The sequence below is a fragment of the Rhinatrema bivittatum genome, chromosome 3 (genome assembly GCF_901001135.1).
Source record: "Rhinatrema bivittatum chromosome 3, aRhiBiv1.1, whole genome shotgun sequence".
Classification (NCBI taxonomy): Eukaryota; Metazoa; Chordata; class Amphibia; order Gymnophiona; family Rhinatrematidae; genus Rhinatrema; species Rhinatrema bivittatum.
Genome location: NC_042617.1, coordinates 585,177,630 through 585,203,732, shown reverse-complemented (window position 1 = coordinate 585,203,732; position 26,103 = coordinate 585,177,630). Strand labels below are relative to the sequence as shown.

At 52.8% G+C, this 26,103-nt stretch overlaps 1 protein-coding gene across 4 annotated transcripts in view; it reads left to right on the top strand.

Moving 5' to 3' along the window:
- The window catches only part of SYNJ2 (synaptojanin 2), a 257,365-nt gene that overhangs the window by 173,259 nt on the left and 58,003 nt on the right, over positions 1 to 26,103 (top strand). For 3 of the 4 annotated variants that reach the window (XM_029596671.1, XM_029596672.1, XM_029596674.1), the window contains 4 exons: positions 5,317 to 5,457; positions 11,128 to 11,320; positions 12,220 to 12,378; positions 25,557 to 25,713. In XM_029596671.1, coding sequence (XP_029452531.1) covers positions 5,317 to 5,457; positions 11,128 to 11,320; positions 12,220 to 12,378; positions 25,557 to 25,713 — 650 coding nt within the window. The remainder of the gene's footprint in view (positions 1 to 5,316; positions 5,458 to 11,127; positions 11,321 to 12,219; positions 12,379 to 25,556; positions 25,714 to 26,103) is intronic. The other variant, XM_029596673.1, reaches the window with a different exon arrangement.

Here is a 26,103-nt window from a genome sequence, read left to right as displayed (position 1 = left end):
GCAACATTAGATCCAGACCCTGCTGCGCCACCAGTGCGTCCTACCATCTGCTGGGGCCAGACTATGCTGGATTTTATCTGTGCTGCACCAGTGCGTCCTACCATCTGCTGGGGCCAGACTATGCTGGATTTTATCTGTGCTGCACCAGTGCGTCCTACCATCTGCTGGGGCCAGACTATGCTGGATTTTATCTGTGCTGCACCAGTGCGTCCTACCATCTGCTGGGGCCAGACTATGCTGGATTTTATCTGTGCTGCACCAGTGTGTCCTACCATCTGCTGGGGCCAGAGTATGCTGGATTTTATCTGTGCTGCACCAGTGTGTCCTACCATCTGCTGGGGCCAGACTATGCTGGATTTTATCTGTGCTGCACCAGTGCGTCCTACCATCTGCTGGGGCCAGACTATGCTGGATTTTATCTGTGCTGCACCAGTGCGTCCTACCATCTGCTGGGGCCAGACTATGCTGGATTTTATCTGTGCTGCACCAGTGCGTCCTACCATCTGCTGGGGCCAGACTATGCTGGATTTTATCTGTGCTGCACCAGTGCGTCCTACCATCTGCTGGGGCCAGACTATGCTGGATTTTATCTGTGCTGCACCAGTGTGTCCTACCATCTGCTGGGGCCAGACTATGCTGGATTTTATCTGTGCTGCACCAGTGCGTCCTACCATCTGCTGGGGCCAGACTATGCTGGATTTTATCTGTGCTGCACCAGTGTGTCCTACCATCTGCTGGGGCCAGACTATGCTGGATTTTATCTGTGCGCCACCAGTGTGTCCTACCATCTGCTGGGGCCAGACTATGCTGGATTTTATCTGTGCTGCACCAGTGTGTCCTACCATCTGCTGGGGCCAGACTATGCTGGATTTTATCTGTGCTGCACCAGTGTGTCCTACCATCTGCTGGGGCCAGAGTATGCTGGATTTTATCTGTGCTGCACCAGTGCGTCCTACCATCTGCTGGGGCCAGACTATGCTGGATTTTATCTGTGCTGCACCAGTGCGTCCTACCATCTGCTGGGGCCAGACTATGCTGGATTTTATCTGTGCTGCACCAGTGCGTCCTACCATCTGCTGGGGCCAGACTATGCTGGATTTTATCTGTGCTGCACCAGTGTGTCCTACCATCTGCTGGGGCCAGACTATGCTGGATTTTATCTGTGCGCCACCAGTGTGTCCTACCATCTGCTGGGGCCAGACTATGCTGGATTTTATCTGTGCTGCACCAGTGTGTCCTACCATCTGCTGGGGCCAGACTATGCTGGATTTTATCTGTGCTGCACCAGTGTGTCCTACCATCTGCTGGGGCCAGAGTATGCTGGATTTTATCTGTGCTGCACCAGTGCGTCCTACCATCTGCTGGGGCCAGACTATGCTGGATTTTATCTGTGCTGCACCAGTGCGTCCTACCATCTGCTGGGGCCAGACTATGCTGGATTTTATCTGTGCTGCGCCACCAGTGCGTCCTACCATCTGCTGGGGCCAGACTATGCTGGATTTTATCTGTGCTGCACCAGTGCGTCCTACCATCTGCTGGGGCCAGACTATGCTGGATTTTATCTGTGCTGCACCAGTGTGTCCTACCATCTGCTGGGGCCAGACTATGCTGGATTTTATCTGTGCTGCACCAGTGTGTCCTACCATCTGCTGGGGCCAGACTATGCTGGATTTTATCTGTGCTGCACCAGTGTGTCCTACCATCTGCTGGGGCCAGACTATGCTGGATTTTATCTGTGCTGCACCAATGTGTCCTACCATCTGCTGGGGCCAGACTATGCTGGATTTTATCTGTGCTGCACCAGTGCGTCCTACCATCTGCTGGGGCCAGACTATGCTGGATTTTATCTGTGCTGCACCAGTGCGTCCTACCATCTGCTGGGGCCAGACTATGCTGGATTTTATCTGTGCTGCGCCACCAGTGCGTCCTACCATCTGCTGGGGCCAGACTATGCTGGATTTTATCTGTGCTGCACCAGTGCGTCCTACCATCTGCTGGGGCCAGACTATGCTGGATTTTATCTGTGCTGCACCAGTGTGTCCTACCATCTGCTGGGGCCAGACTATGCTGGATTTTATCTGTGCTGCACCAGTGCGTCCTACCATCTGCTGGGGCCAGAGTATGCTGGATTTTATCTGTGCTGCACCAGTGTGTCCTACCATCTGCTGGGGCCAGACTATGCTGGATTTTATCTGTGCTGCGCCACCAGTGCGTCCTACCATCTGCTGGGGCCAGACTATGCTGGATTTTATCTGTGCTGCACCAGTGTGTCCTACCATCTGCTGGGGCCAGACTATGCTGGATTTTATCTGTGCTGCACCAGTGTGTCCTACCATCTGCTGGGGCCAGACTATGCTGGATTTTATCTGTGCTGCACCAGTGCGTCCTACCATCTGCTGGGGCCAGACTATGCTGGATTTTATCTGTGCTGCACCAGTGCGTCCTACCATCTGCTGGGGCCAGACTATGCTGGATTTTATCTGTGCTGCACCAGTGCGTCCTACCATCTGCTGGGGCCAGACTATGCTGGATTTTATCTGTGCTGCACCAGTGCGTCCTACCATCTGCTGGGGCCAGACTATGCTGGATTTTATCTGTGCTGCACCAGTGTGTCCTACCATCTGCTGGGGCCAGACTATGCTGGATTTTATCTGTGCTGCACCAGTGTGTCCTACCATCTGCTGGGGCCAGACTATGCTGGATTTTATCTGTGCTGCACCAGTGCGTCCTACCATCTGCTGGGGCCAGACTATGCTGGATTTTATCTGTGCTGCACCAGTGTGTCCTACCATCTGCTGGGGCCAGACTATGCTGGATTTTATCTGTGCTGCACCAGTGTGTCCTACCATCTGTGGGGCCAGACTATGCTGGATTTTATCTGTGCTGCACCAGTGCGTCCTACCATCTGCTGGGGCCAGACTATGCTGGATTTTATCTGTGCTGCACCAGTGCGTCCTACCATCTGCTGGGGCCAGACTATGCTGGATTTTATCTGTGCTGCACCAGTGCGTCCTACCATCTGCTGGGGCCAGACTATGCTGGATTTTATCTGTGCTGCACCAGTGCGTCCTACCATCTGCTGGGGCCAGACTATGCTGGATTTTATCTGTGCTGCACCAATGTGTCCTACCATCTGCTGGGGCCAGACTATGCTGGATTTTATCTGTGCTGCACCAGTGCGTCCTACCATCTGCTGGGGCCAGACTATGCTGGATTTTATCTGTGCTGCACCAGTGCGTCCTACCATCTGCTGGGGCCAGACTATGCTGGATTTTATCTGTGCTGCACCAGTGCGTCCTACCATCTGCTGGGGCCAGACTATGCTGGATTTTATCTGTGCTGCACCAGTGCGTCCTACCATCTGCTGGGGCCAGACTATGCTGGATTTTATCTGTGCTGCACCAGTGCGTCCTACCATCTGCTGGGGCCAGACTATGCTGGATTTTATCTGTGCTGCACCAGTGCGTCCTACCATCTGCTGGGGCCAGACTATGCTGGATTTTATCTGTGCTGCACCAGTGCGTCCTACCATCTGCTGGGGCCAGACTATGCTGGATTTTATCTGTGCTGCACCAGTGCGTCCTACCATCTGCTGGGGCCAGACTATGCTGGATTTTATCTGTGCTGCACCAGTGCGTCCTACCATCTGCTGGGGCCAGACTATGCTGGATTTTATCTGTGCTGCACCAGTGTGTCCTACCATCTGCTGGGGCCAGACTATGCTGGATTTTATCTGTGCTGCACCAGTGTGTCCTACCATCTGCTGGGGCCAGACTATGCTGGATTTTATCTGTGCTGCACCAGTGTGTCCTACCATCTGCTGGGGCCAGACTATGCTGGATTTTATCTGTGCTGCACCAGTGTGTCCTACCATCTGCTGGGGCCAGACTATGCTGGATTTTATCTGTGCTGCACCAGTGCGTCCTACCATCTGCTGGGGCCACACTATGCTGGATTTTATCTGTGCTGCACCAGTGCGTCCTACCATCTGCTGGGGCCAGACTATGCTGGATTTTATCTGTGCTGCACCAGTGCGTCCTACCATCTGCTGGGGCCAGACTATGCTGGATTTTATCTGTGCTGCACCAGTGCGTCCTACCATCTGCTGGGGCCAGACTATGCTGGATTTTATCTGTGCTGCACCAGTGCGTCCTACCATCTGCTGGGGCCAGACTATGCTGGATTTTATCTGTGCTGCACCAGTGCGTCCTACCATCTGCTGGGGCCAGACTATGCTGGATTTTATCTGTGCTGCACCAGTGCGTCCTACCATCTGCTGGGGCCAGACTATGCTGGATTTTATCTGTGCTGCACCAGTGCGTCCTACCATCTGCTGGGGCCAGAGTATGCTGGATTTTATCTGTGCTGCACCAGTGCGTCCTACCATCTGCTGGGGCCAGAGTATGCTGGATTTTATCTGTGCTGCACCAGTGTGTCCTACCATCTGCTGGGGCCAGAGTATGCTGGATTTTATCTGTGCTGCACCAGTGTGTCCTACCATCTGCTGGGGCCAGACTATGCTGGATTTTATCTGTGCTGCACCAATGTGTCCTACCATCTGCTGGGGCCAGACTATGCTGGATTTTATCTGTGCTGCACCAATGTGTCCTACCATCTGCTGGGGCCAGACTATGCTGGATTTTATCTGTGCTGCACCAGTGTGTCCTACCATCTGCTGGGGCCAGACTATGCTGGATTTTATCTGTGCTGCACCAGTGTGTCCTACCATCTGCTGGGGCCAGACTATGCTGGATTTTATCTGTGCTGCACCAGTGTGTCCTACCATCTGCTGGGGCCAGAGTATGCTGGATTGTGCTGCACCTCCAATAATATATAGTGACGATGCTGGTAGGGGGACATAACCCACCCCGAAGGACTCACTTGACTGGTGTAGCAAGATGAAATGGAAAGACTGGCCAAAAATTATTGGAATTGATCCTTTCTTCTGTTAAGAAACAACTGGTCACAATATATTAGTGTAAGCTATAGTGGCAAAGAATTGTAGTAAGCTGGACCGAAATTCCCTTCACGCACACACTTTGGTGTCCAAAACACCTTTCATAGTCTTACCACTGTTCTCAGAATGTGAATGCATGCAAAATGGGGGGATCTAGAGTCATGAGAGAGATTTGCTCTACAGAGCAGGAAAATTAGCATATTTTTGATTATCCTGTAAGGTACACTTGTTTGGTGAGGTCTGAAGTAAGGCAGTGTGAGTATGTCTTATGCTGTGTCACCACACCAGGGCTAGTCATAAGAGTTGTCTCGTTGCCTTACCATTGTGCCGTACGTTTTGCGTGGGTTTTTCTCTTCCAGCACCACCAACAAGAAGATGTGGGCAGAGCAGATTCAGAAGGCCCTCTCCAGGACCCACCGCTACATCCTGCTGACGTCAGCCCAGCTGGTTGGCGTCTGCCTGTTTGTCTTCGTCAGGCCCTACCACATGCCCTTTATCAGGTCTGAGGATCACACAGGCCCTTGTGCTTGGAAAGCTTGCGGATGTGGGTTTTGAATGGTATAAGGCGCTAGGGAGAGAAGAAAGGGGTGAGAATTGCAAGAAGGCATTCATTGCCGTGATCTTTGTGTAGTGAGGAAAGAGAACTTCTGCCACATCCTGTTTTTCACGCCCTGTCACATACACACTAAAATGCCTCCTTGGGCCTTGTAAGAACAGGCAAAGGGCAACCTGTGTAGCATAGAGGACTGGACCTGTCATGAAAAATAAGAGCTTTAATGAGATGTCAGTACCCATTTCCTCCCCTGTACCCATTGGCAGTTAATCAGCAAACCACCAGAGGGATAGCGATGTGGGGAGCCGTTTGCCCCTTAGCATAATTTGTACCACAGGCTCCTGTAGGGAAAATCAAACCGGAATGTGCAGGAATCAACTGTTCCCTGTACGTACCTGGATCAGTCCAGACCGTGGGTTATGTCCCCAATCCAGCAGATGGAGTCAGCCCAAAGATCTGAGGGGGCGTCACCTTAAGTACTACTACCCCCTCTGCAGGAGTTCAGTATCTTCTGACTCCAGCAGATGCGAGTAGGGGAATCTGGGCTTGCTCCCGATTGCCTATAACCTTCTTCCTTTTCTTCCCTTGTTTGGGACTTTATTTCCTGCTCCTTTGTTAGTTTTATTTGCTTGGATCAAGTTCTTCTTCATTTCAAAAAAAAAAAAAAAAAAATCCAAAAGTTAATTGATTAATTGGGGAGGCGTGGCTTCTGTGTTGTAAGTCTCTGTCCCTCTCTTTCCTGCCTCGGCGCCTGTTGGTGCTTCACCGGGGTAAGTGTTTTTTTCTTCTCCGTTGTTGTTTTGATTTGCAGCTAGTTTAGTCGCGGCTGCCGGGGGCACCGGCCTCCAGCGTCTTCGCCTGCTCCCGCGGCCATTTTTCGTTTCCACGTGGGCCGCAGCGGGGAGCAGGGTGATCATCTTCGGCGGGTTGTGCGGCCAGGAAGGCCCCCCCGCGGCGCCGCTTTGTTCTTCGGCGGGTAGTGCAGGCCATCGGGCCCCCCCGCAGCGGCGCTCCGTATCACGGCCCCCCCCCCCCCCCCCCCCCCGAGGCTCCCAGGGCATTTTTGGCTGCCGGAGACTGTTTTGTTTTTTTTTTGTTTTGTTTTTTTATCACGATCGCGATGCCGCGGCTGGCGCGTTGCTCGGCCTGCGGCGAGCCTGGATCGCGTATCTTGAGGGAGGGGATCTGCGCTCGGTGCCTCCCCGGGGGGGAAGGCACGTCTCGGCCCCTCACTCGGTTTTCCCCTCTGGCAGCCTTGCCCGGGCGGCGTGGGCCGGCCCCTCCCCCATTCCTGGCGGGAATGGCGGCCATCTTGCATGCGCTGCGTCCTGAGGGAGATCAGGCAGCGCAGGGGGACGGGGAAGCCTCAGAGGGCTCCCCCCCGAACTTATTACCAGAAGACCCGCAGGGGCAGGGTCCCCCGGGGCCCCCAACAGCGGATGTCCCCCCGAGTAGGCCGGGGTTTTCACCAGAGTTCATCCGCCTGATGCACACAGCTTATCTTCAGGACCTGGCTGCTCCCGCGGAACCGCCACCACCCAAGCTGCCGCGACCTTCGTCCCTCTACACGGCGCCCCCCGCGCCGGCGGGCGTGGGGGCCCCACAGCTCCCCGTCCCCACCCGGCTCCCTGTGGGCTCGGGGGGAGCTGGGTCGGACCCAGTTTCCCCTGGGGCGGACCCTGCAGCTTCGGGACAAGGGGACTCCACTGCAGAGGGAGAGGATCCACGGACAGGACAAGGCGCACGCCCTACGGGAACACATACAGCGATTCTCTGCATTACCAGCTCCCACCTCCTGGGACTATCTGCAGCTCCTGGGAGTGATGGGCTCCACCATCGACATGGTTCCTTGGGCATTTGCGCACCTACGGCCTCTGCAAAGAGCACTTCTATCCCGTTGGAAACCACTTTCGCAGGACTACCAGGTGATACTTCCGCTGCCCCAGTTTGCCAGGGACAGCTTGGCCTGGTGGATGGTGCCGGAGAATCTGGCTCGAGGCGTGTCCCTCGACCTACCAAATTGGGTGGGGGTAACCACCGACGCCAGCCTCGTAGGCTGGGGAGCAGTCTGCGACCGAAGCGCCACGCAGGGGACGTGGTCCGCGGAGGAATCAAAGTGGTCCATCAATCGTCTGGAGACCAGGGCGGTCAGGCTGGCGCTTCTCCACTTCCTGCCGCTCCTTCGGAATCGGGAAGTCAGAATCTTATCGGACAACGCAACTACGGTGGCCTACATCAACCGTCAGGGCGGCACTCGCAGCCCGCAGGTTGCGCTCGAGGCAGCGATGCTGATGCAGTGGGCGGAACGACATCTGCGCCGCCTGGCGGCCTTGCACATCGCGGGCGTGGACAACGTCCAGGCGGACTTCTTAAGTCGCCAGCTTCTGGATCCCGGAGAGTGGTCGCTCTCCGACGAGGCCATGCAGCTGCTTGTTCGGCGGTGGGGCGCCCCCCACCTGGATCTCATGGCATCCGCCCAGAACACCAAGGCTCCTCGCTTCTTCAGTCGCCGGAGGGAACGGGGGGCGGAGGGCGTCGATGCTCTCGCGCTCCCGTGGCCGGCCGATCTGCTCCTATACGCGTTTCCCCCTTGGCCGCTGGTGGGAAGACTACTCCGACGGATAGAAGTTCATCAGGGGATGGTGATCTTCGTCGCGCCGGAGTGGCCAAGAAGACCTTGGTTTGCGGACCTCCTCCACCTGGTAATCGACGGTCCCATCCGGCTGGGACATCTTCCCCGCCTCCTCCACCAGGGACCGGTATTTTTCGACCAGGCAGAACTCTTCTGTCTTGCGGCCTGGCTTTTGAGAGGCGCCGCCTCCGCCGACGGGGGTATCCGGAGGCGGTAGTGTCCACTCTGCTGCGGTCTCGGAAAACTTCGACGTCGGTGGCCTATGTGCGAGTCTGGAAAGTGTTCGAGCTGTGGTGTACCGAGCGGAACACAAGATCCACGGAAGCGTCTGTCCCGCAGATTCTCCAGTTCCTACAGGCGGGAGTGGACAAGGGGCTCGCTTACAACTCACTTCGGGTTCAAGTGGCCGCTCTTGGCTCTCTCCTGCGGGGAGGAGGATCGCTGCTACAGCATCCGGACATCATCCGTTTTCTCAAGGGGGTCAAGCACTTGCGGCCTCCATTGCGGGATCCTTGTCCCTCTTGGAGCCTCAATCTGGTCCTACGTTCCATGTCGGGACCTCCGTTTGAACCACTGAGGTGTGCGACGATCAAGGACCTCACTCTCAAGGCGGTGTTCCTGGTGGCCATATGCTCCGCTCGGCGCATTTCGGAGCTGCAGGCTCTGTCCTGTCGAGAGCCTTATCTCCGGTTCTCCGATTCGGGCGTGTCACTCTGTACTGTGCCTTCCTTCCTCCCGAAGGTGGTGTCCGCCTTCCATGTGAATCAGACTGTGGAATTGCCATCTTTCTCTTCGTCTGAGCCGCGGTCTCTCCGTCTCCTTGACGTCAAGCGCACCCTGCGGCTCTACCTGGAGGCTACGAATGATTTTCGGACCTCTGACCATCTCTTCGTTCTTTGGTCCGGTCCCCGGAAGGGATCCCAGGCCTCGAAGACGACTATTGCCAGATGGCTGAAGGCCGGCATTGCCGCTTCCTACATCGGGGCGGGGCGGACGCCCCCCACCCGGTATTGTGGCGCATTCTACACGCTCTCAGGCGGCCTCCTGGGCGGAGAGTCGCTCAGTATCCTCGCAAGAAATCTGTAGAGCGGCCACCTGGAAATCTTTGCACACGTTCTCAAGACACTACAGACTACACCTCGCCTCGTCCGTCCATGGACACTTTGGCGAACAGGTTCTACGAGCAGGCCTCGCAGGACCCCACCCGGATTAGGGAAGCTTGGGTACATCCCACGGTCTGGACTGATCCAGGTACGTACAGGGAAAAGAAAATTATTACTTACCTGCTAATTTTCGTTCCTGTAGTACCATGGATCAGTCCAGACGCCCACCGCATTTGGGTTCTACTCCTGCTCAGCTGTATTTGGGGGCTGACTCTGCTCCACTGTTCTTTATGTTACAGTAGTGGCTTTACTGCTGTTGTTTTTCACGTGTTTCCAGTTTTCATTGTCTGTCACCATTCTCTTGGAGGTTGACACGCGATGTTCGTGGCCTCCCACCCGTTGGTGGGACGGTTCCAGTTCTCTATTTCGACCCAGCGGCTCTTTGTTGCCGTTTTGTTTAAACTTGATCCAATCAAGGGGTTTCTGTTTACTCGGGCTTTGATATACTCGATACTGAACTCCTGCAGAGGGGGTAGTAGTACTTATGGTGACGCCCCCTCAGATCTTTGGGCTGACTCCATCTGCTGGATTGGGGACATAACCCACGGTCTGGACTGATCCATGGTACTACAGGAACGAAAATTAGCAGGTAAGTAATAATTTTCTTTTCCCCACGTCTGCCGTGGTCGGACTGCTCCCCCGCCTCACTGTGCCTCCCGACTTGTACTGCCCCCCACCTCACTTCATTGTAGGACTGCCCCCTCTCCCTGTCACTGTAAGACTGCCTCCCCTCCCTTGCCTCTCTGCCCCCGTAGGACTTCTCCCTCCCTCCCTGGGAGGGCAGAATACATCCTAGGGGGGTACATCAGCTGCCAGAGAAGACGTTAGACCTGCAGCCAGTGAAAGAGATGCTATGTGGCAGGCACAGCCCATCCAGTAAGGTATCACAGAGCTCCTCCTCCCTCCATCCATCCTAGGGATGTGGCCCTGAGAGGAGTAGCAGAAGGCATGAGGACCCTCTGCCCCTCCCCCCTGTTTTGTTTTTAGAAAGGAGGAGGGGCAGGAAAACGGGAGATGAATGGGGAAAAAATGTTTATCGGGGGGGGGGGGGGGGGGGGGAGGAATTTGAGGTGGAGGAGATGGGAAAGTGAAAGTGCTGAGAAAGATGGGGAGGAGGGAGGAATAGAGGGAGATGGAGAGACAGGAACAGGTGGTGAAGGAAAGATCATGAAAGTTATATGGAGATATGGGTGGGGACCTGGAAGGATGATGGACAGGAGAGGACACAATAGAACGGAGGATAAGGTTTCCTACTCGTTTTCCAGTCCAATCCCTGAAGGACTAGATGAGGGTCTGAAGTGGAAAGAGAGAGAGAGGGGGCTGCTGAAGGACTGGGAGGGGGGCAGTGGATTAAAGATGGTGAGACAGCCCCCCCTCCAAAAAAAAAACAAACCCAGAGGAGGAATGTAGATGTTGGGGGAGAGCCGGAGAGGAGGACTGATGTAAGCTTGGTTCTCTATCCTGGTGGTGATCTAATAAACAGTTGGTAGGAACAGGGAATCGACAGTGAAGTTAGCGAAATGAAAACCATTAACTGTGGGTGATACGGCTCTTCTGTCCTTGTAAAGGCCCCCGATGCTTTCAAATATAATTCCAACGAAACCCCACTTTGGAGAGGGAGCATGCAGGTGTGCTGAAGTCCGAATGCGTAGTTCAGCCTGGAAATGTACGTTGCGCACCGAGGGGGTCTGATAGGAACGAGAGCATCATTGGTATTGATAAACAGGAAAAAAACTAAATTATGCCAGCATTCTCTTGATGGTATCTTACTAAGAAGCTAAACAGTTTGCTGCAGTGGCTTTGCTTTCTTCTCTTTGTTCAGAGACATCGCAGTGGACACGGTTAAGACTGGGATGGGTGGTAAAGCTGGCAATAAGGGGGCCGTGGCTATCCGTTTCCAGTTCTACAGCAGCAGCTTCTGCTTTGTGTGCAGCCACTTCACAGCTGGGCAGAACCAGGTGAAGGAGAGGAATGAGGACTACAAGGAGATCATCCAGAAACTCTGCTTCCCCATGGTAAGGGCCTGAGGAGGCTTGTACCAACACCACCAGCTCCTGGCACGCGTGGCACCGAGACACATCGTGCACCACAGGCTCTGGATGCATCTATCAGTCCTCCTAGATCCTCTTTGGGTTTCTTCTGCTGTTGGTACTGCGAACAATTCCAGGCTAGGAAAGAGTAATTTTGACGCATGTCCCTGTATCTTATAGCATATTTGACTGGGAGTGATGATCCTTTTTTTTATTTCCATCCCCAAGGGCTGCTCCTCTTCTCTTCAGAAACTCCCAGTCAGGCAGATATTGTGGCTTGGTGGGTGCACCAGAATGTCTTCACAGGCCATTGATCGGGCATGGGTGTCTTTGTAGCTCCTTTTTTTGGGGTCCTCGTGTACTGTTTTGGAAGTGTTATTCCCTACCTACCTCCTGAAGCTGTAGCAAATCCTCTTGTGACAAGGGGGCAGGAGATGCATCTCCCTGCCTCATCCCAGTGACACTCACAGGTGGGAATCAGGGTGAACACACATCAGGCTCTGGAAGGAGTCCCGTCCTGTTGCAGCATACGAAAGACTAATCGCTGCGGTGGTTGGGTTGTATAGAACGTTGGACATTAATTTTCGAGGCGGGGAGAAGGTACTCTGGTGGCCATGAATGAAGACCCAAGATGCTTCATTTTCAATGTCTGCCCTCCCACCCCACTCCCAGTCATAGGGTTGGGGCTTGTTTGACTGGAATGAAGCTCAGGTGTAGGAGGAGGAATGTCATCAGGAAATAAAACTGAAGGAAGCTTAGATGGGAATTAGCGAGGAAAAGGATAAAGAGAGCAAAAGGGGGAGCCAGGATTCTATGGAATGTGTCTGCCTTGACAAATGTTTTATTTTTTCCTAACCACTTTTATTCTTTAAACCCTTGCCCAGGGGAGAAACGTGTTTTCACATGACTACGTGTTTTGGTGTGGTGACTTTAACTATCGCCTCGACCTTACGTATGAAGAAGTCTTTTATTATATTAAACGGCAAGACTGGAAAAAGCTTCTGGAGTTTGACCAGCTGCAGCTGCAGAAGGCCAGCGGAAAAGTGCGTAATGCGTTTATTTCTCAGCAATATCCCTTGCGGTATGTGAAGAACTCTTGTCCCCTGAGAAATGTGTTTTCTATCTATTAACGTTCAGGTTCCTGATAATGGTTATTCCCTGTACGTACCTGGATCAGTCCAGACAGTGGGTTATGTCCCCAATCCAGCAGATGGAGTCAGTCAAAGCTTCGAGGGGGCGTCACCATAAGTGCTACTACCCCCTCTGCAGGAGTTCAGTATCTTCTGACTCCAGCAGATGCGAGTAGGGACTACGGGTTGCTCCCGATCACCTCAGGCATTTCTTGTACTTCTTTTTCTAATTTTCTTCTCTCTGCCTACTTATTTTTGGATCAAGTTTTGTTTAAAAAAAAAAAAAAAAAAAAAGGGGTAAAGTGAATTAGAGGGCCTTAATTGGGAGGCGTGGCTTCCCTCTATGTTTGTCTGCTCTCTCCTTCTCCTTTGGTTGCGTGCGGGGTAAGTGCAGTGTTTGTTTTTTTTTTGCTTCTTTCCCTGCAGTTTGCTTCGACGGACGGTCGCGGAGGCCAGTAGGACCGGCCTCTCCGCGTTCCCTCTCTTGCCTGCGGCCATTTTCGCGGCTCCTCGTGGGCTGCGGAGGCAGGCAGGGAGCTCGTCGTTGGCGGGTCGCGCGGCCTGGAAGGCCCCCCCGCGGTGCCGTCTTCGTTCTCGGCGGGTTGTGCAGGCCGTCCGGGCCCCCCCGCAGCGGCGCTCCCGTTCTCGGCCCCCCCCGAGGCTCTGCCGGGTGATTTTTGATCTGCCGGGCCTGTTTCCTGCACAGCTCCGATGCCGCAGCCAGAGCGCTGCTCTGCTTGCGGCGAGCTGGGCTCGCGGATCTCGAGGGAGGGCATCTGTGCGAGGTGTCTCCCCGGGGGGGAAGGCACCTCGCGGCCCCGCATCAATTTCCCTCGTCTCACAGGCTTGCCCGGGCGGCGGGGGCCGGCCCCTCCCCCATTCCTGGCGGGAACGGCGGCCATCTTACACTCTGCACGCCCTGAGGGGGAACAGACAGCGCTGGGGGCCGGGGATGCTGGGGAATCCCCGCCACATTTACTCCCGGAATTGGACCCGGAGACAGTCCCGCAGGGGCCGGGTTCCCCGGGGCCCCCCCCCCCTCGGAGCCCCCCTCGGGTAGACAGGGGGTTTCCCCAGAGTTTATTCTGTTGCTGCACACCGCATATCTGCAGAGCCTGGAGGCTCCCACGGGACCTCCGCCAAACAAGATACCGCGGCTCTCGCTACCTTCACCGGCCCCCCCCGCTCCGGCGGGTGTGGGGGCCCCTCTGCCTCCCGCTCGTGCCCGGCTCCCGGGCAGCTCGGGGACTGCGGGCTCAGGACCAGGTTCCCCTGGATCGGACCCGGCGGATCCGGGTCAAGGAGACTCCACTTCAGAGGGTGATGATCCGCACACGCTGCGTCTGTTCCAGCGGGAAGAGCTGGAGGACCTACTTCCACAGGTTATTAAGGAGTTGGACCTCGATCCACCGCCGGAGCCGCCCGCGCCCGTAGCGCCCGCTGTGGTCACTTCCTCAAGGAAGGGGGATCCGGTCCTGGCAGCCCGGAGGCCGAGGGCGCGGGTTTTTCCCATTCATGATTCTTTCCTTCAGCTTCTCACCGGGGAGTGGGATGCCCCGGAAGCTTCCTTTAAAGGCAGCCGGACCATGGAGAGGCTCTACCCGCTGCCGGAAGATTTTCTCGATCTCATCAAGATACCTAAAGTGGACTCCGCGGTGACAGCGGTCACGAAGAGGACAACCATCCCAGTTACAGGGGGAGCGGCCTTACGAGACGCGCAAGATCGCAAGTTGGAAGTCTTCCTCAAGCGGGTCTTCGAGGTCTCCGCGGTAGGTTTGCGGGCGGTGATGTGTAGCTCGCTGGTACAGCGGGCCAGCCTTCTCTGGGTTCAACAACTGCTCACGTCTCAGGTCCTACCGGCCGGGGAGGCCGCCCAGGCGGATAGACTGGAAGCTGCGGTTGCGTATGGGGCTGACGCCTCCTATGACCTGTTTCGGGTCCTCGCCCGCTCCATGGCCTCGGTGGTAGCGGCACGGCGCCTCCTATGGCTCCGCAACTGGGCGGCGGACACATCCTCCAAGTCGAGCCTGGGCTCCCTGCCATTCAGGGGCAAGTTCCTGTTCGGGGACGATTTGGATCAAATCATCAAGACGCTGGGGGAAAATGCGGTTCATCGCCTGCCGGAAGACAGGTATCGCTCCACCAGGGCGTTCTCGTCCTCGCGGACCAAAGCCAGGGCGCAACGGCGCTACCGGAACTACAGACCGGCGGCAGCCAGGCCCTCTGCCCCCAGGTCTCAGCCCTGGTCTCGCTCCTTTCGCGGGCGCCGCCCCGCGCGGCCCGCCCCCGCAGCTGGACACCCCTCTCCCAAGTCCTCGCAATGATGTTCAGCTCGCCCACTCCGCCGTCCCCAGGATCGGGGGGCGACTGGCGTTCTTCTACGAGGAGTGGGCGCAAATCACCTCGGATCAGTGGGTCTTGGACACCATCGGACAAGGTTACGCGTTGGAGTTTGTCCGCGCTCCAAAGGGACGGTTCATTTTCTCCCCTTGCGGCTCGGACACCAAGCGACAGGCGGTGCAGTTGACTCTGGACAGACTTTGGGAGATAGGCGCCATTGCGCCCGTGCCCTTCGAAGAGGTGGGCTCGGGCCATTATTCCATCTACTTCGTGGTGCCAAAGAAGGACGGATCCTACCGGCCCATTCTGGACTTGAAAGAAGTCAACAAATCGCTCCGGGTGGTTCGGTTCCGCATGGAAACGCTGCGGTCCGTGATCGCAGCGGTGCATCGCGGGGAATTCCTGGCCTCCCTGGACCTGACGGAGGCCTACCTCCACATCCCCATTCGCCGGGAGCATCATTGTCTTCTGCGGTTCAAGATCCTGGATCAACATTTCCAGTTTGTGGCTCTCCCGTTCGGGCTAGCAACGGCTCCTCGCACTTTCACCAAGATCATGGTGGTGGTGGCGGCTGCCTTGCGGAAGGAGGGGATTCTCGTTCATCCTTACCTGGACGATTGGCTCATCCGAGCGAAGTCTTTTCAGCATGGACAGGAGGCTGTGGCCAGAGTTATCGAGTTTCTGCAGTCCCTCGGATGGGTGGTGAATTTCTCCAAGAGCTCCCTGGTACCTTCGCAGCGCCTGGATTTCCTAGGGGCGACCTTCGACACCCGTCTGGGTGCGGTTTTTCTACGTCAGGACAAGGCGCGAGCCCTGCGGGATCACATACAACGGTTTTCTGCGTTATCGGTTCCCACCTCCTGGGACTATCTGCAGCTCCTAGGGGTGATGGGCTCCACCATCGACATGGTCCCTTGGGCATTTGCGCGCCTCAGGCCTCTACAGAGAGCGCTTCTATCACGTTGGAAGCCGCTTTCGCAAGACTACCAGGTGCTCCTTCCTCTACCGCTGTTTGCCAGGAACAGTCTAACCTGGTGGATGAATCCGGAGAATTTGGCAGTCTCTCGATCTGCCAAATTGGGTCGTGGTAACCACCGACGCCAGTCTAGTAGGATGGGGAGCGGTCTGCGACCGCAGCGCCACGCAAGGGACGTGGTCCGCGGAGGAATCAAAGTGGTCCATAAATCTACTGGAGACCAGAGCGGTCAGATTAGCGCTCCAGCACTTCCTGCCACTCCTCCGGAACCGGGAGGTCAGGATCTTATCGGACAATGCGACGACGGTGGCCTACATCAACCGACAGGGCGGCACCCGCAGCCCGCAGGTCGCGCTCGAAGCAGAAATGCTGATGCAGTGGGCGGAGCGGTATCTGGCCCGCCTGGCGGCCTCGCACATCGCGGGCGTGGACAACGTACAGGCCGATTACCTCAGCCGTCAGCTCTTGGACCCCGGGGAATGGTCCCTCTCCGACGAGGCGATGCAGCTGCTCGTTCGACATTGGGGACCCCCCCACCTCGATCTCATGGCGTCCGCACGAAATACCAAGGCTCCCCGGTTCTTCAGCCGCCGGAGAGAGCGGGGAGCGGAGGGCGTGGACGCTCTCGTACTCCCGTGGCCGGCCAACCTGCTTCTTTACGCGTTCCCGCCGTGGCCGCTGGTGGGAAGACTACTCCGCCGCGTAGAGGTACACCAGGGACCGGTGATCTTCGTCGCTCCGGAGTGGCCAAGACGACCTTGGTTTGCGGACCTGCTCCAACTGGTGATCGACGGACCCATCCGTCTGGGACATCTCCCCCGCCTCCTTCACCAAGGCCCGGTATTTTTCGACCAGGCAGAACTCTTCTGTCTTGCGGCCTGGCTTTTGAGAGGCGCCGCCTCCGGCGCCGGGGCTACCAGGAGGCGGTAGTCTCAACACTGCTGCGTTCTCGAAAGACTTCGACGTCGGTAGCCTATGTGCGAGTCTGGAAGGTGTTCGAGCTGTGGTGTGCCGGACTGGACACGAGTCCCTCTGAGGCTTCGGTTCCTCAGATCCTTCAGTTTCTGCAAGCAGGGGTGGACAAGGGACTTGCCTACAACTCACTCCGGGTTCAGGTGGCCGCCCTTGGCTCGCTCCTGCGGGACGGGGGTTCCCTACTACAACACCCGGATATTCTCCGTTTTCTCAAGGGTGTCCAACACATGCGACCTCCGGTGCGGAATCCTTGTCCCTCCTGGAGTCTCAACCTGGTGCTACGGGCCATGTCAGGACCTCCGTTTGAACCACTGCGGAATGCGACGATCAAGGATCTCACTCTCAAGGCGGTGTTCCTGGTGGCTATCTGCTCCGCTCGGCGCATCTCGGAGCTGCAGGCCCTGTCGTGCAGAGAACCCTATCTCCGGTTCTCGGATTCCGGGGTTTCGATTCGTACGGTTCCCTCCTTCCTCCCGAAGGTGGTGTCCACGTTCCATGTGAATCAGACGGTGGAGCTTCCTTCCTTCTCCGCTTCGGAACCGAGGTCTCTCCGGCTTCTGGACGTCAAGCGCACCCTGCACCTCTATCTGGAGGCTACGAATGACTTCAGGACTTCTGACCATCTCTTCGTCCTCTGGTCCGGCCCTCGGAAGGGAGCTCAGGCCTCGAAGACGACCATTGCCAGATGGTTGAAGGCTGGCATTGCCGCTTCCTACATTGGGGTGGGGCGGACTCCCCCACCCGGTATTGTTGCGCATTCTACACGCTCTCAGGCGGCCTCTTGGGCGGAGACCCGCTCGGTCTCCTCTCAAGAAATCTGTAGAGCAGCCACCTGGAAATCGCTACACACTTTCGCCAGACACTATCGTCTTCACCTCGCTTCCTCGGTCTTTGGACACTTTGGTGAGCAGGTTCTACGAGCGGGTCTCGCAGGACCCCACCCGGTTTAGGGACGCTTGGGTACATCCCACTGTCTGGACTGATCCAGGTACGTACAGGGAAAAGAAAATTATTACTTACCTGCTAATTTTCGTTCCTGTAGTACCATGGATCAGTCCAGACGCCCACCGCATTTGGGTCCTATCCCTGCTCGACGGGGTTTTTCCCTCTACGGGACGGTAGTACTTTCTGTCTTTCACGATTGCTCAGTTTTTCACTGTTTGTCACAGTTCCGTTTTGGGGTTGACACGCTGACCTTTTGTCCCCCCACCCGTTGGCGGGGCGGGCACAGTTTTGTTTCTTAGGTTATACGGCTGATTGTTGCCGTTCCTTCAACTTGATCCAATTTGGGGGTTCTTGGTTTACTCGGGCTTGGATATTCTCGATACTGAACTCCTGCAGAGGGGGTAGTAGCACTTATGGTGACGCCCCCTCGAAGCTTTGACTGACTCCATCTGCTGGATTGGGGACATAACCCACTGTCTGGACTGATCCATGGTACTACAGGAACGAAAATTAGCAGGTAAGTAATAATTTTCTTATGCGGTGTTCTTATTGTCTTTGGAGAGTCCTTAGTTTAGGATGGGCTCTCTCCTATCATGATCTATGTTCAAAGTGCACAATCTTCTCACTGGAAGATCTTTTTCTATTTCTTCTATTTGAAGGTTTTTCTTTCTTCTTTTTTTCCCTTTCTGGGCTCCCCTGATTTTGTGGTGCTATGTTAGCGATTGATTGTAATTATTGTTTTTGTTTTAATTTTACCTGCGAATATTACAACATTCAAATGCTGTTTCTGTTGCAAGTTATGTTTGTGTACAATAAAGAAAATGAGAAATTAAAAAAAAAAGAACCCTTGCGCCCCCCCCCCCCCAAGCATTGTGATTTGTCAGATAGTGTCATGTGATCGTGAGGATGGCAGGCGATGTAAATAATGAAAGGTCATGTCTCGACTTCAGGGTTGAGCAATAAACTCAGTTTAATTAAATAGTTTAAATTAATTTAAAGACTTTAGACACTTTGGTGTCCAGGCTGTCAGGGGTTTGCGCTGTCACCAACACACGTGGGGTTAGCGCTAGTGCAAGCCCCGATGCTTCCTCTGACACTTAGCAAGGTTTCTGCAAGCAAACATTGGCACTCGGCTATTCTAGACTTCCAAGCTCTGCTGATGTACTCCCTTCCTTGCCAATTCAGGGTCGTCCTAGGACAGCTGGCGTTCTCAAGCCATTTAAACAGCTGGCTATCCAGGCAGCTTTCCTTCACATGGGCTGCAGTAGTGGTCACTGTTTCTGCCAGGCAGGATCTCCAAATGAGTTTCTGTCCAAGCAAGGAACGAGCTTGGAAAATTGCAGACTATTTTTCCCTTGTTATGTGTGTTTTTGTTTTCTTGGACAGGACAGGGCTGTGAGACGAGAGTTGAGAGATCACTGCCTTACTTAGGAAAATTTGTCTATAGAGAGCTTTGCCTAAGGAGAGCCAAGTTCTCTCTGTAACACCTACCTCATGGAGCATCCCCCTTCCCTCTGACTCTAAGGGACAGTGTCCCCAGTCTGCTCAGCAGACACCACCACCTCTGTTTCCTGCTCCAGTCCCTCCCTCCTGTCACCAAAGGCAGCCGTCAGCACTGTGGAGGACAGGAGGGACTGGATTAGAGAAGAGCCTCTGCTCCAGCTTCCCCTACCCCTCCATGTACAGCCGGTGGTTGTTGTGGGGACAAGAGGGGAGTGGCTCGAGCAGGGAAGAGCCTTTGCTCCAGCCTCGCCCCCTCACTATCAGGCCGATACAGAAAAACGCGCGGGAGAGCTGGCGCGCGCACAGGCCACTCTCCTGGGCGCGCGATTCAGGAGGGTGGCCTATGCAAATTAGGGCCCACGGTAAAAGGAGGCGCTAGGGACACTAGCGCCTCCTTTTTGACAGGAGCGGCGGCTGTCAGCGGGTTTCATAGCAGACGCTCAATTTTGCCGGCGTCTGTTCTCAAACCCGCTGACGGCCATGGGTTCGGAAAACGGACGCCGGCGTCCATCTTCCGACCCGCAGGCCTTTAATTTATTTATTAATTTTTACTTTTTTTTTTTTTTTTTTTACACTTTTGGGACCTCCGACTTAATATCGCTATGATATTAAGTTGGAGGGTGTACAGAAAAGCATTTTTTTCTGCTTTTCTGTACACTTCCCCTGGCAGAAATTAACGCCAGCCTTTGGGCAGGCGTTAATTTCTGAAAGTAAAATGTGCGGCTTGGCTGCACATTTTACTTTCTGTATCGCGCGGGAATAACTAATAGGGCCATCAGCGTGCATTTGCATGTTGTGGGCGCTATTACAGTAAGGGGTAATAGCGCGTCGAAAACACGCATCCAAACCTGGGCTAACTGTATTGGCCTGTATGTGCTGCCTGTTGCCACAGGGACAGAAGGGAAGAGTCTGAAGCAGGGAGCAGAGGCTCTGCTCTGCTCTGCTGTCTGGACTCCCTGCTCCAGCCACTCTCCAGGGTACCTCAGAGGAGTAAGAGTCCCATTCTCTTAGATATAGGTGTAGAGTACAGTTGGTGAAGTTGGAAAGATCAGAGGTGACACTGAAAAGTTACCATGGAAAGTGTACTGTGTAGCCCTGAAATATTTCAGACAAAAATAGAAATGGGGAGTTGGAGATGCTGAGCTCATCCCAAACAATTCAGGAAATATTTAGAAAATATAAAAAAAGAAAAAAAAAAGTTTCCAAAGACATACAGTTGTGATCATAAGTTTATCTGTCTCTGACAGAATTTGTAAGATGTGTGGCATTTTAAGTAAATGACAAAACACGTCTTATTTTTAATGTTTCAAATTAAACTATTATGCATCATAGAATAGCACAATCATTAAACAAACCATAGCAATAAAGGAAATAATAAAATGGCGCTGTTGAAAAGTTTGCATACTCTTGAATGTTTGGGCTGATAATACACACTCAAGTTGACACTCACAGGTTGAGATGGCAATGAAGGGTAGGTATCCACACCTGTGCTTTGTTTGATTGTAATTAGGGTCTGTGTATAAATAGTCAATGAGTTTCTTAGCTCTTGTGTATTTCATCCAAGGCAGCTCTGACTTTGGTGGTTATTGAAAATTGGGGAAAGCAAAAAAACGGTCAAGAATCTGCGAGCAAAAGTAGCTCAACTTTATAAATCAGGAGAAAGATATAAAAAATTATCCAAAGATTTGAAAATGCTAATCAGTATTGTTCAAATTCTGATCAAGAAGTGGAAAATTATGGGTTTTGTTAATACCAAGCCACGGTCAGGTAGACCAAGAAAGAAACTGCCAGGAAAATTTGTCAGGATACAAAGAAAAACCCACAAGTAACTTCTACCGAAATAGAGGCTTCTCTGAAGCAAAGCAGTGTGGGTGTTTCAGCATGCCCATTAAGGAGATACTTGAACAAAAATAGACTGCATGGTAGGATTGCCAGAAAAAACTATTTCAGCACCAGTGCTACAAAACAGCCCTCATACAATATGCCAGACAGTACCTAGAGAAGCCTCAAAACTTCTGGAACAAAATAGTTTGGCATGATGAGACCAAAATTGAACTTTATAGTCACAACCATAAACGCTATAAAGAGAAGCACACCATTCCTACCGTGAAGCATGGAAGTGGATCTCTGCTGTTTTTTTTGGGGGGGGGGGGGGGGGCGGGTGAGCTTCAGCGGCACAGGGAATTTAGTCAAAATTGATGGCAGGATGAATGCAGCATCTTAGAAAATATTGGAGGAGAATTTGCATTCATCAGCCAGGAAGCTGCACATGGGGCACACTTGGACTTTCCAACATGACAATGATCCAATTCATAAGGCCAAGTCGACCTGTCAGTGGATGGAGCAGAAGAAAGTGACGTTCCCTATACGTACCCAGATCAGTCCAGACTCCTGTGTTTTGCATCCCTGCCGGCAGATGAAGACAGAGAAAGGTTTTCACTGACATTGAACATAACCCAGTGTGCCACCTGCAGTCCCTCAGTATTTCTCTGTCTCCAGCAGATGGTAGATGGTGCAAAACCTGCAGTCATGAGAGAATGAAAAAAACTAAAACAAAGAGATTCCAAATTGGATAATAGTTGCCATCGATGACATACTGCCTCTCCCATCCGGAGAGGCTGGCAAGGTCGGTTGGTGCAAGGCCAGTGGTCAAAATGGTCTATCAATCAGTTAGAGTTTAGAGCAGTGCATTTCGCATTACTTGCCTTTCTGCCACAGTTACATGGCCATCTATTGCGAGTCCTATTCGACAGTGGCTACATCAGCTGTCAGGATGGAACCAAGACTCAGGCCTGAGAATTGTTTCTCTTGGCGGAGCAGCACTTGGAGTGTCTGACGGCATCCAGGCGGACTTTCTCAGTCTCATCCAACAGCTCCCAGAGAGTGGGAGCTGTTGGATGCAGCAATGCGTCTCATTCACAGGAAGTGGGGGTATCCCCATATGGACATAATGGTGACCATAGAGAATACCAAGGCATCTTGTTTTTACAGCCGCTAAAGACAACATGGTGCAGAAGGAATCGATGCTTTGGTTCTGCCAAGGTCTCAAGGAATTCTTTTTTATGTCTTCCCTCCATGGCCTCTGGTGGGTAAGGTGTTATGGCGGATAGTGAAACATCCAGGTGACATGATTTTGGTAACTCCAGAGTGGCCAACTCAACCAAGGTTCACAAATCTGATCAACATGTATAGAATGACCACTGAAGTTCGGACATCTGCCGAATCATTTTCATCCAATATTTCGGATCAGGCAGCTCATTTCTATCTTGTGGCTTGGCTTTTGAGAGGAAGCGGTTGAGATGGAGGGGATTTGCTGAAGCAGTGATTACCACCTTGTTGATGGCTTGATGACCTTCTACATCCTTGGCATATATGTGAATTTGGAGGATCAGCGAGTCTTAGTGTACTGTTAATGGAGTTCAGACTATTATGTCACATATTTTGGCATTTCTACAAGACTGTTTGGTCAAGGGACTGGCCTTTATTTTGCTGAGAGTCCAAGAAGCAGCATTGGGTTGTCTCTGGGGTAAGGTGCAGGAATATCCTCTGTCCACGTATCCAGATGTTGTGCAGTTTCTTCAGGGAGCTAAGAATTTACGGCCTTCGGTGTGGAAGGTTTTGTCTGCCTTGAAATCTGAGTCTGGTCCTTAAAGGATTGTGTAAGGCTTCGGTTGGACCACTAAGGAGACAACGTTAAAGGACTTGACTCTAAGTGTTGTTTTTTTGGTGGCTATGTTTTCAGCCAGGAGAATCTCTGAGCTTCTTTTCTGCCTAAGGTAGTTTTGCCATTCCATCTAAGTCAGACGGTGGAACTTCCAGCCTTTCTGGATTTGGATTCCTCTAAGCTTCACGAGAGGGAGCTGTTATGGTTTCGAGGTGTTTGAGTGGATTCTTGGGTACTGTGGGAGATGACCACACCCATGGGGAGGAGCCCCGTGGGGAGCTATAGTACTGGGCTAGACTCAGGACGCACAAACACAGAGTTTTGTCCTTTATTGTACAGCTGATGTATACCACCAAAGGTGGCAGTAGTGAGTTGATCCAGAGGTAGCAGTCTAGGGACCCTCGGTAGAGGGAACCCGTCTCACTGAGATGGTATAGGGATATCCAAGTGTAGGTTTCCCAGCATGGCAGAGCTGTAGATGAGCTAGATTATTCACTAGATGGTAGCTGTAAGGTTGATGATTTCACCAGGCAGAAGTCGATGGTAACAGGCATCAATGCAGGGAGAGCAGGCCCTCGAGGAGTGATTACTTGATCCCAGTAAGGCATCTGAAAGAAATAAGAGGGCCCCCGAGGAGCGGGTACCCAGGTTAGAGTATACCCCAAAGGGCAGAGAGGGCTTCCAGCAGCAGCAAGAAAGCAGAGTAGCTTAGACCGGACGAATCCAATCCAATTGATCCGTATCACAATCCTTGCTAACTCAACGAGCTAGCAAACAAGCGTAGGCTAAATACCCGGATGGCATGACGTCACTCGCGGGGGACGCCCCCGAGGTTCCTGCCATGACGTGGATAAAGACGTAGGTGGCATATGTGCGTGCACCCTATGAGGCCCTTAGGAGACACATGGCATGAGGCTTTGCCATAGCCATTCCGGGGATGCCAGAGCACGCGGCTTGCAGATGCGGCGGCAGCCATCTTCTCAATGCTAGCAGGGAGAGCAGAGAAAAAGGTGAGGCACAAGGGTCGAAGCCGTCTGAGAACGATGGACGCAACAGGAGCTTAGGCTCTTAGATGTGAGGTGTGCATTTTTTAAGCATCTGAATCTTACTAAAGTTTTCAGTACAATAGATCATCTCTTTGTTCTATGGAATGGTCCAAAAAAGGGAGGTAAGACTATGATTATGTGGTGACTGAAGGAAGAGATCGGGTCAGCTTACATTTCCAAAGCTCATCCTGTGCTGGAAGGTTTAAGGGCGCGTTGACGCATTCTCAGGTGACCACCTAGGCTGAGTCACAACAGGTGTCTCCTCAGGAAATTTGCAGGGTGGCTATTTGGAGGTCGTTGCACACTTTGCTAGGCATTATTGCTTTGTTGTCGGGGTTCTGGTTTCCATGGGCTTTGATGAGAGTGTTCTACGAGTGGCACTCTCCAGGTCCCACCCTGTTTAGGGCAGTTTGGGTACATCCTAGGAGTCTGGACTGATCTGGATATATACAGGGAAAGGAAATTGATTCTCAACTGCTAATTTTCATTCCTGTAGTACCACAGATCAGTCCAGAGATCCACCCATTGAGTGTGGGGAGGAGAGAATCCGCTGCTTATACTGATGGTTTCTATATAGTGCACAGTTGGAGATTTTCAGTGCTGTTCAATTGCTTTAAGTTTGGCAAACACATTTTTCCATTGTTTTTGGGCAACTTCACCTTCCTCATTGGGGGGAGGGAGATTGCACTGGAGTTTATTATTGTTGCTGTCATCTTAGCTTGGGTACTGGTCAATACACAGTGTCCGTGAAACTTTCTCTGTCTCCATCTGCTGGTGGGGTGCAGAACCCAGGAGTCTGGACTGATCTGTGATACTACAGGAATGAAAATTAGCAGGTAAGAACCAATATTCCTGTTCTGGAGTGGCCATCACAGTCTCTTGACCTCAACATCATTGAGCTACTTTGGGGAGAACTCAGAAGTGCAGTTCGTGCTAGACAGCCAAGGAATTTACAAGATCTGGAGGCTTTTTGCCAAGAGGAATGGGCAGCTTTACCACATGAGAAAATAAAGCACCTATCACAGAAGACTGCAAGCTGTCATTGATGCAGAAGGGGGCAATGCACGATATTAGGAACTAAGAGAATGCAAACATTTAAACAGGACCATTTTAGTATTTCCCTTATTGCTATGTTTGTTTAATGATTGTGCTATTCTGCGATGCATATAAGTTTCATTTGAAACACGTTAAAAATAACAGAGGCGTTTTGTCTGATCACTCGTGTTTTCTTAAAATGCTACACATCTTACAAATTCTGCCAGGAGTATGAAAACTTATATAAGCACAATTGTACAAGTATTGAACTGAATGATGGTAGAATCAGGCACTCGAAATGTTCGGAACAAATATTCACTACACCTTGTAATGCTAAATAAATGTAAATAAATGTTTTGTAGCAATAGTAGTAACCCATCCAATGGTTTGATTCATTTCAGAGCCTGATAACATTTTGAGTGCCAAGTCCGATCTTCATTCAATTTATCTGTTTAACCAGCCATGAATTTAGCAGATTCTTGCAGGCCTAAAAAAATACAGTAAACGCTTCAGCTTACTTTTTCACCATACAAGTCTGTAGTTGGTACCTGAACAGTGAACTGTTATTAATTACTGAAAATCAGAGAAGTCATCTCTGTTTGCCTAGATTTTCAAAGACTTTTATGAAGGGACCATTCATTTTGGCCCAACGTACAAATACGATGTTGGCTCCGAAGCTTACGATACCAGTGAGAAATGCAGAACCCCAGCTTGGACTGACCGAGTTCTTTGGTGGAGAAAAAAGCTGCCCTTTGAAAAAACAGGTACGAGTCCTTTATTTTATTGTATTGTGTTTTTCCCCAGAGGTTTCCTCCTGTTCCTTATGGCCTTCCAGCACTGGAAGGGCTCTCTGGAGCGACTGTACTAGGAATCTTCATTTTGTAACTATTTGGTGGAGGGTTTCCCTTATTTTTAGGCTCCCCTTTCCCAACTTGCCCAGCCATCAAGGCAACACTCGTCGGGCAGCCATATTTTAGAGGCTGAAAAAGTCAGTCAGAGCCTCGTTTCACCGCATGAGTGTGGCATTCCTGGATTTATGCCCAGGCCTACTAGATCTGTGTCTGTGGTGCGATCCTGCTGCCACCACCACTGCCTCTCCTCCCAGACATCCGATTCCGGCTCCAGCAGTGATCTTCACAAGAAAGTAAGTATGG